Below are 14,450 nucleotides of genomic sequence, written 5' to 3'. Positions count from 1 at the left end.
TTGGGGCCGGCCCTGTGGCTTAGCGGTTAAGTGTGCGCGCTCTGCTGCTGGCGGCCCGGGTTCGGATCCCCGGTGCGCACCGACGCACCACTTCTCCGGCCATGCTGAGGCCGCGTCCTACATACAGCAACTAGAAGGATGTGCAACTATGACATACAACTATCTACTGGGGCTTTGGGGGGAAAATAAATAAATAAAACCTTTAAAAAAAAAAGATAATAATGTTTTGTTCTACACAAATTTATTTTTCTAATGGATGGTGTTTTAAATATCAAGTCAGATTAAGAAATAAAATAAAACTACTTTTCCTTTGCTAATTTGCCTAATGAAGAAGGGTCTTCATACTGAAACTTCTTAGCCTTATTTTATTTTTCTAAAGGAAATATAATGACTGAAGTAGTGGAGAAATCTGTTATGACGTTATAGTTTTCAGAAGTGAAGTAGTCTATGCTAAATTGTGCTAGCAGAAGTGATGTATCCGTTGCTTGTTGTTTTGGCCTTGTGGCTGCTGTCTTGTTTCACTGGGTTTAATACTGTGTTGAGCGTCACTCTCGGGGATACTGCTGACATGCTTTTTCGTTTCAGTGTGACCTAATAAAAGCACAGTCTGCTCCCCTTTATAAAGAAGAGCTGTTTTTATGTGCTCAAAATTTTGATTAGTATTTCAATAGCCAGATTTCAGACGTTACTGAAGACTCTGTCAGATAACTCAAAGTCTTTCCCTGTATGCATGTGTGTTGGAAACTTATAATCAGAAATCTTAATAAAAAGAGATTAGTTGCAAAATATATTAACTTCGGAATCATGGAATCTGCTACTTAATTCTAATCATGGGGTTGCCAATCTTGATTTAGGCAAGAGGGTAAGGTAATTAACATTTATGGATGTTTAACTATGTGCTGGGCATTTTATTGGGTACTTTACACTCATCTCGTTTAAGGTTCTAACAGATAAGATAGCTCAGACTCAAGAGTAGTTAGGTTACTTTGAGGTCCCACAGCCAAAAAGTGGGACAGCCAGGATTAGAACCTAGGAGCATCAGATCTAAAACTTATATTTTTTCTATTATACTAGATATTATTTATTATCTGCATTGGTGAATGGAAGACAAAAGGGGTATTTTGGTGGACCAAAAGTTTTAAAATATCCTTGAAAGGCAGAAGATAGATGTGATTGGAACTTAAGAGAAAAACACAGTATAAAGGAATCTAGGAGAAGATATATGCCAAGTTTCAGGAGTGCTGTAAGCTCAGAGGCAGTGAATACAGGCAGTGGAAGGGAGACCTAGGGTAACTATTGGACATTTGGTTACTTTGAAAACCCCTGTGAGCCATGCACACACAGGAGTGGCAGCAGAGGTATCTGTCTTTTTAAGAGCAGTAATTATGGGGACTTGAGCTGATAGCATTAGAGGCCGAGGGTGGGCATACCTTGGAAGAAGAAGGAGCCCTCATACGCAGAAGACTAGGTACTGGCAGACTCTACCTGGCAGCATGATTTGCCTCTTCCTCACAATCACTGGATATGGGCTGGGCTAAGCAGGTACAGTATTTCCAGACAGATATGGGGATACAAATTCAAAAATGAGCATAGAACCCAGAGTTGCCAACTGTTTGATGAAAACCAATGCACTTGAAAGAGAATTATCAAACTACAAGTAAAGGAACTAACAATTTGGGATGTAATTAATAGAACACAGATCAAGACCTCAAAGTGTGATTAATATCCTCAAAGAGATGTGAAAGGATATGATAACCATATAAAAATCAGCTAGTTATCTTTGGTAATTAAAATTTTGTTCAGTGAAAAAATATTAAAAACTCGGCAGATGGGCTTAATGACGGTGGATGTGACTGGAGAGTAGAATAGTAAGCTGTAAAATGAAGCCATAGAATCTTCCATAATTCAGCACAGAAGGATAAAAGGACAGAAAGTATTTCTTTATTCACTCACCAAATACTTATTGAGAGTCTAGTATGTGCCAGCCACTATACTAAGCAATGATGATATAGCAGTCAACAGAACTAACTCCCTGCTCTTGTGGAGCTTATGTTCTAGCTGGGGATGGGGCAGTAGACAGTAAAGAAACACAGATAAATAGATAATAGATATGGTGGAGGTAAGACTCGTGGAGAGAAAAAGTAGGATGAAGGGGAAGGGAGAGCCAAGAAGAGGGGCTGAATGTTCTACTTAGGGTAACTAACCGGAAGAGGCCTTACTGATAACAGGAATTTGAGCCAGGACTTAAAGGAAGTAAGGAAGTGAGCCCTCTGGATATCTGAGGCAGAGTGTGTTAGGCAGAGAGAGAACAGTACAAGCGCAGACTCCATACTGGGAGCATGCTGAAATGTTCAAGGAATAGCAAAGAGGTCTGTATGGCTGGAACAGAATAACTGAGGGCGAGAGTGCCGAGACAGGGTCGTGGAAATGGTGGCGTGTGTCGGGTTGGACGGGTGATTTAGAGCCTTATCATAAACTGCTCGAAGGACAGAATGATAATAGACAAGAGAGTATTGATCATGAATCTTTTCATCCTTCTCAGCTCTCTTGAATTTCATACTGTCTATTTTTTAGGACACGAAGAAGGCAGAATGGTTTATTAGAGCAGCTTAGATATGCAACTTCACAAATTAAGGCACTTTAACCATTTCATGAAAGATTAAAACATCTGCTTCTAAATAATACCTTTCATGTTACTGTATTGAGTACCTTTATTTTAGTTCTTCAAAGAAAAATACTTTCATTTCGTGATTATGCTGTGATGTGAACATCATGTAGCTGCTATTTTAATATCTTTAGCAACAAGACATGATATGAATGATTCATATCAAATGTGATTCATTACTATTTCATAAGTTGACTGATAGCAAGAACCATATCATCCTCTGGTAATCATAATTGTTTTTCTCCAATTAAAATTTTCACCAGTTTGACAATTTATGAGGTGTGGAATAGTAATTTCTCTTGGATCTTAGTGTCTATTTGATGTTTTTGAATGTGAGTTGTTAGGAAAGAAGGTTACATTAAGAGTTGTTCTGCCTAATATATATATTATATAACAAGGTATGTTAATTCAGTAATATATGTATACAGTGGTGTAGATCTTGCTGTTTTTCATGTTAAAAGTCTGCAGCTTTAGGTTAAGATTTTTATATATAATGAAATAACAGCAAAATTTTTTTGGCTTTTTGAAATTTTAAGATTCAATGCTTAATTTTTTTGTCTTTTTAAAATTTACATTATTAGGAATGTAGTATATATTTTCTACTCTCTCATTTTATTCCTTAATCTGGCTTCCCATCCCTTCTTTTTCACTGACCAATTCTCCAAATTGAAAGTACAACTTAAATTATATACACATGGTTGTCATGAAAAAAAGAATATGATTTACTTCTAGAAACTGATAATCTGCTCTTTAGTTGGATTAAAGGAACTTTGAATGAAAGTTTTCTTAAACCTCTGGTTAAATGTTTAACACACTCATAACTGCTGGAATGTATCCTTATTATGTAAAGAAATAATGTAGAGAACAGTTGTTTTATTACATAATAATGATGAAAAAGTGAAAAATTTTCAAAAATTGATATTTATTTAACTATTTTATTTTGAATAGATATCATAAACTGGGAACAGGATTTAATCCCAATACATTAGATAAACAGAAAGAAAGGCAAAAAGGTTTGCCGAAACAGGTCTTTGAGTCTGATGAAGCGCCAGATGGCAACAGCTACCAGGATGAGCAAGTAATACTTTTATTTTTAAATGACTATAAGAAGTTATTTTAAAATAGTTTATTTTTATTCATTAATTAATATATTTACATTTCATGTTTTGCACGACAGGATGATCTTAAAAGACGTTCAATGTCAATAGATGATACTCCAAGGGGTAGCTGGGCCTGCAGTATTTTTGACTTGAAAAATTCACTTCCCGATGCCCTGCTTCCCAGTTTACTTGATCGAACTCCAAATGAAGAAATAGACCGTCAGAATGATGACCAGAGGAAATCAAACCGTCACAAGGAACTCTTCGCTTTGCATCCCTCACCAGATGAGGTATAGATATTTGGATATAAAGAAGCAAATGATTATTAAGATAGATATTTTGGGAGTATGAATTTTGTGTAGTATTATAATAATGTAGGGAATAAAACTTAACCAAAACATTGCTATAATTTTTGTAATTGAAGTATGCTTTTTATTCTAGTGAAGTTATTATTCTTAGTGAGTAACTTGTGTGAATTGAGCACACTTATGATCTCATGACTGCTGTTTGAGGATAAATAGGTCGTTCTTTTCTATGTTCAAGTGTGAAGACTACAAGTATTAGATTAATAAAATAAATTCTTAAAAAAATAAATTGTGAAGAGTTGAAATATGATAAGCATGTTCAATTTGGTGTTGCTTGTCAATTTGTAAGCATGTTCAATTTGGTGTTGCTTGTCAATTTGTAGGAAGAACCGATAGAACGACTTGGTGTTCCTGATGTGCCCAAAGAACATTTTGGTCAAAGACTTCTTGTAAAATGTTTATCACTCAAGTGAGTATTTATTTTGTTTATTGTATAACTTTTATTTTCCTGAATAATATTTTGAGTACTAGTGTAGCAAAATCCTAGTAGATTTTACACTCGTATTTGTATCCTTTTGAGAAGTATTGTTCTTCTATACATGATTTTAAATGCTTAGTAGCATTTAAAATTATGTATGAAGCTGAGCTTTAGAGCATTTTTGGCTCACAGGTCAAGATGACTCTGCTATAGCTATACAGTTAGTCTTAAAACTTGAAAAAACATGCACATTTTGAAATCTCTGGTATTTACCAGACACTGTTCTTGGCTTAGGGAATATAAAGACAAAGTATCTTTTTCCTTAAAGAGTTGATTTTATATTTGTTACATAGTAAGCTGTGGTTTTTTGAAGATTTTGAGGTATATATTTTTTTCCTTCTTTAAAAAAGTTAGATGACTTCTGACCTAATATCATTGAAGTGATGTATCTTACTTACATTGATATTCTGCTTCACAAAGTACTTTCTCTTATTTTATCTCGTGTTGTCTTCAGAGTAATGCTATAAGGTAGATATAATTTTCTTCATTTTACAATGAAAAAGTCAGAGTTCAAAAGCGTTAGCAGAAGTTAACTGACATGCTCATTATTATGCAACCAGTAACTGAAAAACAAACTCTATGCTCTTTTCATTATATCTTGTTAATATTATAGTTAATTGTTAGTTCTGACTTATGATAAAAGAAGTTTTAATTCATAGAGTTTTCTAAAAGAAGTAACTCATATGGATAGACCTCTTCTATGTATAATGTAGGCGGTTTTCTTCCTTTGAAAGCTAAGGCTTATATATTTAGTTAGATTTATCTGGAAACCTGTTAGATTTAGTGCATTGAATCTTTTGAACATCTGGACACCTAACATCAGTTCTTACTTAAATCTTTTTTGTTTGTTTAACAGCTTTATTACAATATGATTTACATATCATAAAATTTATGCTTTCAAAGTGTACGAGTCATTGGTTTTTAGTATATTCACAGAGTTGTGCAACTATCACTACTATCTAATTTCAGAACATATTCATCACCCCCAGAAAGAAACTCCATACCTGTTATTAGTCAGCTCAGGCTGCCATAACAAAATACCATATACTGGGTGGCTTAAATGACAGAATTTATTTTCTCACAGTTCTAGAGACTGGAAGTTGAAGATCAAGGTGCTGGGATTGGTTTCTGGTGAGGCCTCTCTGCCTGGCTTGCAGACAGACAACCTTCCTGCTGTGTCCCTACATGGCCTTTCCTTTGTTCCTGCATGGAGAGAGAGGTCTCTGGTGTCTTTTCCTCTTTTTATAAAGACACCAGTCCTATGGATTAGGGCGGCACACTTGTGATCTCATTTAACCTTAATTGCCTCCTTAAAGGCTCTATCTCTAAACCTAGTCACATTAGGGGTTAGGTCTTCAACATATGAATTTGGCAGAGGACATAATTCAGTCCATAACAATACCCATTAGCAGTCAATCCCTCCTGGCAACCACTCATTTGCTTTCTGTTTCTGTTGAGTTTACCTATTCTGCATAATTCATATGGATGGAATTATACAATACGTGGCCCTTTGTGTCTGGCTTCTTTCACAAAGCATAATGTTTTCAAGGTTTATTTATGTTCTAGCATGTATATTCATACTTCATTCCTTTATATGACTGAATGATATTCCATTGTGTGCACCCCGCATTTTGTTTATCCATTCATCAGTTGATGAACATTTGGGTTGTTTCCACTTTTTAAAAAATAACAGAGCCAGCCCTGATAGCCTAGTGGTTAAAGTTCGGTGCTCTGACCACTTCAGTGGACAGGGTTCAGTTCCCAGGTGCGAAACCACACCACTTGTCTCTCAGTAGTCATGGTGTGGTGGCGGCTCACGTAGAAGAACTGGAAGGACTTACAACTAGAATATACAGCTATGTACTGGGGCTTTGGGGAGGGAAAAAAAAGAGGAAGATTGGCAAAAGGTGTTAGCTCAGGGTAAATCTTTCCCAGCAGGAAAAAAAAATAACAGCTTTATTGAGATATAATTCACATATCATGCATTTCGCCCAGGGTATACCCAGTATACAGTTCACCAGTGAATTCACCCAGTTTACCCAGTGTACAATTCAGTGGGTTTTACTGTAATCACAGATTTGTGCAACTCTCATTACAGTCAATTTTAGAACATGTTCATCATCCTAAAAAGAAATCCCATACCCATTAGTAGTCACTCTGTTTTCCCCATTTCCTCCAGCCCTAGGCAGCCACCAATCTACATTCTGTCTATATAGATTTGCTTATTCTGGTCATTTCCTACAAATGGAATCATACAACATGTGGCTCTTATTTTATGGCTTCTTTCACTTAGTATAATGTTTTCAGGTTTTATCTGTGTTGTAGTGTGTGTCAGTACTTCACTTCTTTTTATGACTGAGTGATATCCCGTTGGATGGGTACACCACGTTTTGTTTATCCATTCATAAGTTGATGACTATTTGGGTTGTTTCCACTTTTTAACTATTATGAATCATGTTGCTAGTACATTTATGTACAAGTTTTTGTACATATATATGTTTTCATTGCTCTGGAGTATATACCGAGGATTGGAGTTGTGGTTGATATGGTAACTCTATGTTTAAATATTGGAGGAACTGCCAGACAGTTTTCCAAAGCAGCTGCATCATTTTACATTCCTACAGCCAGTGCAAGCCTTCTAATGTCTCCTCGTTCTTACCAGCACTCTTTGTTGTCTTTTTGATCATAGCCATCCTAGTGAATGTGAAGTGGTATCTCATTGTGGTTTTACTTATGATCTTCTTGACTAATAAAGTTACAAGTTTATTGTTTCTGTCTTAGAGAAATAAAATATAGCATGATTTTTCACATTATTCTATGTTCTTTAGCTTTAGTTTGGTCATCTCTTGTTAAAAATTCTGAACTAAGAATTATATATCTGATTTCTCTATGATAAGAGAAATCCAAGTTTAAGGTAAGGAAGAAGTTGGTCACATTGTAATTTCAGAAAAAGTCAGAAATGGTAGTTTTATTTTAGTCAGTTGTAGAAACTGATACATTTTTGAAAATAATTTCTCTTACATTTTGTTCTCCAAGAAAAGCCTTCTTTATCCTTCGTGAAAAAATTGTTTCTGATATTGAGAAAACTGTTATTCAGCAATACAGTGGTCTAGACATGCAGGGAAACCCTACCCAGGCATGGTCAGCTGATATAAAACTAACAATTTCTTGGAAGCCTAGAAAAGCTAGGAAATGATTCCACAGGGGTAAGCACTCCGTAACTAATTTCTACATTAGGACTATTGTCCATCCCTGGTTTTAATGGACTACACCAGGGAAAGAGCTTGGCACTCATGCAGGTGGAAACAGACCCTTGCGTAAGTGCCTAGCACCAGATTTCACAGGAGTAATATTCTTTTTTTTTTTTTTAATTTTTTACTTATTTGTTCCCCCAAAGCCCCAGTAGATAGTTGTATGTCATAGCTGCACATCCTTCTAGTTGCTGTATGTGGGACGCAGCCTCAGCATGGCTGGAGAAGCGGTGCATCGGTGCATGCCCGGGATCTGAACCCGGGCCGCCAGCAGCGGAGCGCGTGAACTCAACCGCTAAGCCACGAGGCTGGCCCAGGAGTAATATTCTAAGTGGTAGAGAGATTTGTCCATTACAACTTGGGCTGTAGAGGGGAGAAAGTCAGATAGGAAACAGGAAAAAAAACAAAAAAAAGAGAAAACTCCTCTAAGAATTCATAGCCATGAGCTTGCGCACTATTTGTGTGGCTCAAAACACTCCAAGTCAAAAATTTAGTTTCAAGTGGTTTCAGATTTGTAGTGATACCATTATCGGCCAAAATTGACTTTGTCATAATAGAGGGTCAACACATTGATAAAATGTTCAAAACTGTATTATCACAATTGTATGTAAATAAACACCCCACTAAATAAAAGAAAAGCCTGCAGTAAATAAGGCATATTTTATCAGTAGTGTTTTTTTGTAGGGCTTTGGGTGATTAAAAATTGCCTTTTCTTGGGCCAGCCCAGTGGCGCGGCAGTTAAGTGTGCGTGCTTGGCTTGGCAGCCCGGGTTCGCAGGTTCGGATCCCGGGTGCGTGCTGATGCTTGTCAAGCCGTGCTGTGGCGGCGTCCCATATAAAGTAGAGGAAGACGGGCACGGATGTTAGCCTAGGGCCAATCTCCCTCAGAAAAAAGAGGAGGATTGGCGTTGGATGTTAGCTTAGGGCCAATCTCCCTCAGAAAAAAGAGGAGGACTGGCTTTGGATGTTAGCTTAGGGCTAATCTTCCTCACACACAAAAGTTGCTTTTTCTTTGATGTTTTTTGTATTCTTAACATTTTAAATAAATGAGCACTTATAGTGAAGAAAAACGCTTTTTCTGCAGTTTATTAGCCACTGAGTATCTGGTACTCAGATAGCATTGCTTTAAACTCAAACATGTGTATGTTTGGTTGTATGGGAATAATGTGGTATACTTTTTTCTGAAGTTTCTAACTCAGATTGTATAACTAAAGGCATGAGGAATATACATGTAAGAAGAGAAAAGAAAATAAAAATCACATATACAACCTTGGCAGTCCCTTTGTGTAATGGAAGAGCCTTTTGAAACATAAAAAAAAAATCAAATGATGTGTCTAATTTAAAAAATTCTTTTTGTGTATTAATAGCTTTTCTTAATGTGGAGCACAGTGGAATTATGTTAGTTTCTTCAGGTTGTTTTCTCTATGTTTCCAGCCTTTGTTCACCATACTAATAATATGGATCTTTAAATACTTCCAAGAATATTATAGAGAAAGTTCTTATACAGGAATTTTATGGTGCTAAATTACAAATTGAGATACTATTTTTCTGAATTAGCAATGAACATTTCTCTTACCTTTGATCCATTTTTGCTTATTTCCAGCTGAATGTAAAATTTTTATGAAAATACAAAGGGTCAAAAGGAGGCAAGGCAGTTGTGAAGCACTTTACAAAAAAAAGCAGATATCAAGACTTAGTAGGAAGCTCCATAATAAAGACAGTATAGTATTGGTCTGCAATTAGACAAATAGACCAATGGCATTGAGCTAGAAATAGACCTACATGTTTATGGATTTTTGATTTACAATACAAGTGTCATCACAGACAGTGGAGAGAAGGTAGTCTTTTCAATAGATTGTAGGGACAGTTGGGTGTCTGCTTCTCTCTACCCCCTCTTCCCTCTTCGCTTTCTCTCTCTCTCTCTGCCATACAGGGGGCGAAGATATTTCCAACTCATGCACTTGACCAAGTGCTCATATCCAGAATACGTAAAGAATTATAAATTGATGAGGTCAAACAATAAATAGAAGAATGGGCCAAAAGAGGCTATCTAGGTGGTCAATAAACATGAAGAGATGCATATTAAAAATCCAATGTGATACCACTTACCCACTGAAGTGGCAAAATCAAAAAGACTGACAGTTTCAAATGTTATAGAGGATGCAGAGTAGGCCTTGGAGAGCTGACTCTTGTAGACCGTATCACCAAGATCCCTCTTCTGTTGGCTTTTGATTGGGTTCTGCTAGGAGAGGCATCAGCAGGAAGTCACAGAGTGGAAGAGAGTGAGACCAGGTTCTGATATTTATTTCCCTTACTCATTCCCTGCTAGGTCAGGGAATGGATTGGTTGCCTCTTTCTCCCCAATGTCACAGTTTCTGTGAAGTGCCCTCTTTCTCTTCCTCTCTATTCTTTCTAGGTTTTGGTTACCACTTCCACGTTCTCCTTTAGGTCAAGGGTTGCTAATGACTCTCTGCTGTTGCTGTCCCCAGGGAATTGCACTCTTGTAGTTGTTTTCTCTAGATCGTATCCAAATCTTTGTAAACAGTCTTTTATTAAACTCTTAGCCCGACGCAAACATGTTTGTCTCCTGTAAGGACTTTGACTGATGCTCTTGTGATACAATAATGAGTACTATTGACACTTTGTCTGGCTAGTTCTTTGTTGTCAGGGGCTCTGCTATGCAATATAGAATGTTTAGCCACATCCCTGACTTCTGCTCACTAAATGCCAGTAATACTCCTGCGGTAATGGTAACCAAAAAATGTCTTCAGACATTGCCAGGTGTCTCTTTGGGGGGAAATTGTCCTTGGTTGAGAACCACTACTCTGGAGTTTTAGTTAACCTCACATTACATATTATTTCATTTGGTGAATATTTACTGAATGTTTACTATATGTAAGTCATTATTCTTGGAAGTGAATTAGATACCTCAACTTAAGCATGCAGTTATCAAATAAATTTTGACATATTCATATAATAAAAACTACTATGCCAGGGGGCCGGCCCTGTGGTGTAGTGGTTAAGTGTGCATGCTCTGCTGCTGGTGGCCTGGCGTTCGGATCCCGGGCGCCCACCGACACACTGCTTGTCATGCTGTGGCGGTGTCCCACGTAAAGTGGAGGAAGATTGGCGGGGATATTAGCTCAGGGCCAGTCTTCCTCAGCAAAAAGAGGAGGATTGGCATGGATGTTAACTCAGGGCTGATCTTCCTCACACACAAACACACACAAAAACTACTATGCCAGCATTAAAAATGATGGTGAGATTAATATTTATGGCATGGAAATACATCCATAAAATATTAAGTTAAAAAAGCAGACTACAAAATATTATGTATACAGTGACTTTTTTTGTTGTTGAGGAAGATTTGCCCTGAGCTAACATCTGTGCCAGTCTTCCTCTATTTTGTATGTGGGTCATCACCACAGCATGGCTAATGGGTGCTGTAAGTCCACACCTGGGATCCACACTCACGAACCCGGGCTGTCGAAGCAGAGCCTGCTGAACTTAACCACTACGCCACAGGGCTGGCCCCTACGGTGACATTTTTTATTTTAAAAGATAATCCATTTAACAAGTGCATTTATTTATACATAGAAGAAAGTGTGGATGGATAGGCACTGAACTCTTAATTATGATTCTCTCCATGTGGTGGAATTTTGGATGCGTCTGTTTTCCCCTGAATATTTTTATGTATCTCCTAAGTTTTTTATGTTGAATATATGCTTTATAATCTGAAAAAGAAAACATTATGTCTTCATTTTTAAAGTTTATTTAAAATCTAAAATATCCATGTACATAAATAATCAGATTATAGGTTAGAAAGTGATTAGTGCCACAAAATGGACATAAAATGCCATGAGCTTTTAGGCAGTCTGAGATTACGTGTAGCTGGAGAACTTAAGGAGGCTTACCCAGAGCGGGTAGTAGTTGATTTAGACTGTGAAAGATATACAGGATGTGTGTTTCAGGAAGAAGGGACAGTGTAGATGGCGTAGCACTGATGTAGAAAAGTGCAAGATACTGAGAATTTAATTTTGGACTGAGAATTTCTCTACAACTATGTATTTTATCTTTATTTTTAAACTACTTCATCGTTTTTCTTCCTAAAGGTTTGAGATTGAAATTGAACCCATTTTTGCAAGTTTGGCTTTATATGATGTCAAGGAAAAGAAAAAGGTAAGGTTATATAATTTGAACAGTCTTCTGTCACAATCATAGGTTTCAGAAACCTGATTTTAAGTTGTTTTATAAAATAAGTAATGATTTTTTGAGAATTATTCAACATGGATCTTTTAAAAAGTAAATAGAAATATAATTTAAGACTTGTTAAATATTTTCTTACTATGAAATAGTTTAGTTGATACCTAGTTTTTATTTCATTGAAAGAGTTCCAGAAGCAAGTGGCAGAAGCAACTTTCTTTTAATTTAAGAAATAGAAGAGATAATATAAGAGCATCTTAGGCAAATGATGTATCAAAGATTAGAATGATGATGATAGTGAATTTTTGTTGATGTAATTTTCAGATTCTCACTAAATAAAAGATTGTTTATGTATATTTTAAATAGTCTGTCTTAAATGCTGCTGTTAGTTTTACCATCATATCTTTATTACACTTAAGAGTTTATAGGGCTTCTCATACAGCATTTCTTAATTTAAATTCTAAGCCTAATGTGTAGTGGAAACGTGAGGTGCCGTCAGTGACTTTTGCTGTCAGCATATTATGGTTTTCTGCCATGGAACTCTGCCCCAGCATCTTGTATTAGCTAAATCAAAACTGATGAGATATTGTTCATATAATTTTTTAAGGACTCAATTTGAGGTAATTCATCTCAATAATTTCTTTGCATACTTTATTAGATGTTATATTTCTAATCAAAACAGTTTGGGATATGGTTCTTTAGAATATGTTTATTATATTATATTTCCCAAGTACTTGGTACATTCCTTTTGCTTTGATGTTGACAGGTAAAGATTGGTCAGGGAAATATATGTTAAACTGTATGTTATGTTATAATGTTTTAATGTCTATAGCATTTTAAGTCTGGGTATATATGATTTTTGAGTTTTTGTAAAATGTACAAATTTAAAAATTTAATATATGAATGTATTTTTTAGATTTCAGAAAACTTTTATTTTGACCTTAATTCTGAGCAGATGAAAGGATTGTTACGTCCACATGTACCACCTGCTGCCATTACCACCCTGGCAAGATCAGCTATTTTTTCTATCACTTATCCTTCCCAAGATGTTTTTCTTGTAATAAAGGTGAGAATGATGTTAAATATATTTGTTTATTTGTGTAGTGTCTGTATACTTGTCTCCCTATCAATATTGCACGCTTTTTAAGGGCAAGGATTTTACTTTTACTTATTTTTTCATCTTAATGTTTCTTATCACAATATTGGACATAGACTATAGATGCTCCCGAAGTTTTTCTTGAGTGGGGAACTGTATTAGAGTTCTCCAGAGAAACAGACCAACAGGCTGGGGAGACACACACACACACACACACACACACGAATTGGCTCATGATTGTGAGGGCTGGTAAATCTGAACTCTGTAGGGCAGGCTGGCAAGCTGGAAGTTCAGGTAAGAGTTGATATGTGGTCTTGAGTCTGAATTTTGCAGAGCAGCGTACTGGAAACTTGGCAGGTTTCTGTGTGGTAGTCTTGAGGATTCTGTCTTTGAGGAACCTCAGTCTTTGCTCTTCAGGCCGTCAACTAATTGGATGAGGTCCACCTGCGTTATGTCAGGATAATCTGCTCTACTCAAAGTCTACTGATTTAAATGTTAATCGCCTCTAAAATATACCTTCACAGCAACATCTAGACTGGTATTTGATCAAACAACTCAGCCCTATATCCTAGCCAAATTGACCTATAAAATTAATCATCACAGGAGCTGTATTATAGTTTTATCACTCAGTTCCTAAATGTTATAAATACTAAAATCGAAATCTTTGAGATCATGGAGCATTATGATTTGACTGTCAGCCAATTAAGAATAAGGATCACAAATATCTAAAATGTGAATATTACTAAGCTACTTAGCTTAGGGCAACTTAAAAGAATAATTTATTAACTTGACTTTGACTTGAGAGTAGCCTAAAATATATTCCTTAATCATTTTGTCTTTATTTGTATAAAATTATCATTAAAAGGTAATGAATTTTATAATGAGCTTTTAAAGTGGATTGTCGTGAAATGAATCCTATTTACCCACAGGAATAATGTCCTAATTTGTGGACACATTCCTATGAATTCATGTTAAAATAAATCTTAGTTATAATGAACAGTCCTACAAGCAAAGATTTAGCAGCAGTGGTCTTCAGAAACTCACTTGAAGAGTAAAGTTAAGTTCTAGATATTAATGAAATTGGCAAACATGGTAAACACAGTTATTTTACATGGGGAAACAGTAAGTTTTCATAAAATAGAACATGGTTGAGGGAATGAGCTGGAAAGATAAGGTGATGGTTGGAATATTGGCTGCTTGAAGATGGGATTATTTAGTGACAAGATTTGGTTGTTAATTTTAATTGTCAACATTTTTAATTTAATATTTTAATGTAAAATATTTTAAAATAAA

The 14,450-nt window shown here is 36.0% G+C and overlaps 1 protein-coding gene across 7 annotated transcripts in view; it reads left to right on the top strand.

The window, feature by feature from the left end:
* The window catches only part of DOCK7 (dedicator of cytokinesis 7), a 185,707-nt gene that overhangs the window by 26,664 nt on the left and 144,593 nt on the right, over window positions 1-14,450 (top strand). For all 7 annotated transcript variants that reach the window (XM_058538191.1, XM_058538190.1, XM_058538189.1 and 4 more), the window contains exons 5-9: window positions 3,614-3,743; window positions 3,843-4,055; window positions 4,454-4,539; window positions 11,971-12,037; window positions 12,978-13,127. In XM_058538191.1, coding sequence (XP_058394174.1) covers window positions 3,614-3,743; window positions 3,843-4,055; window positions 4,454-4,539; window positions 11,971-12,037; window positions 12,978-13,127 — 646 coding nt within the window. The remainder of the gene's footprint in view (window positions 1-3,613; window positions 3,744-3,842; window positions 4,056-4,453; window positions 4,540-11,970; window positions 12,038-12,977; window positions 13,128-14,450) is intronic.

Source organism: Diceros bicornis, chromosome 4 (assembly GCF_020826845.1).
Source record: "Diceros bicornis minor isolate mBicDic1 chromosome 4, mDicBic1.mat.cur, whole genome shotgun sequence".
NCBI classification, from domain to species: domain Eukaryota; kingdom Metazoa; phylum Chordata; class Mammalia; order Perissodactyla; family Rhinocerotidae; genus Diceros; species Diceros bicornis.
The sequence above is the reverse complement of the archived record's forward strand: the minus strand, read 5'-3'. Positions and strand labels throughout refer to the sequence as shown.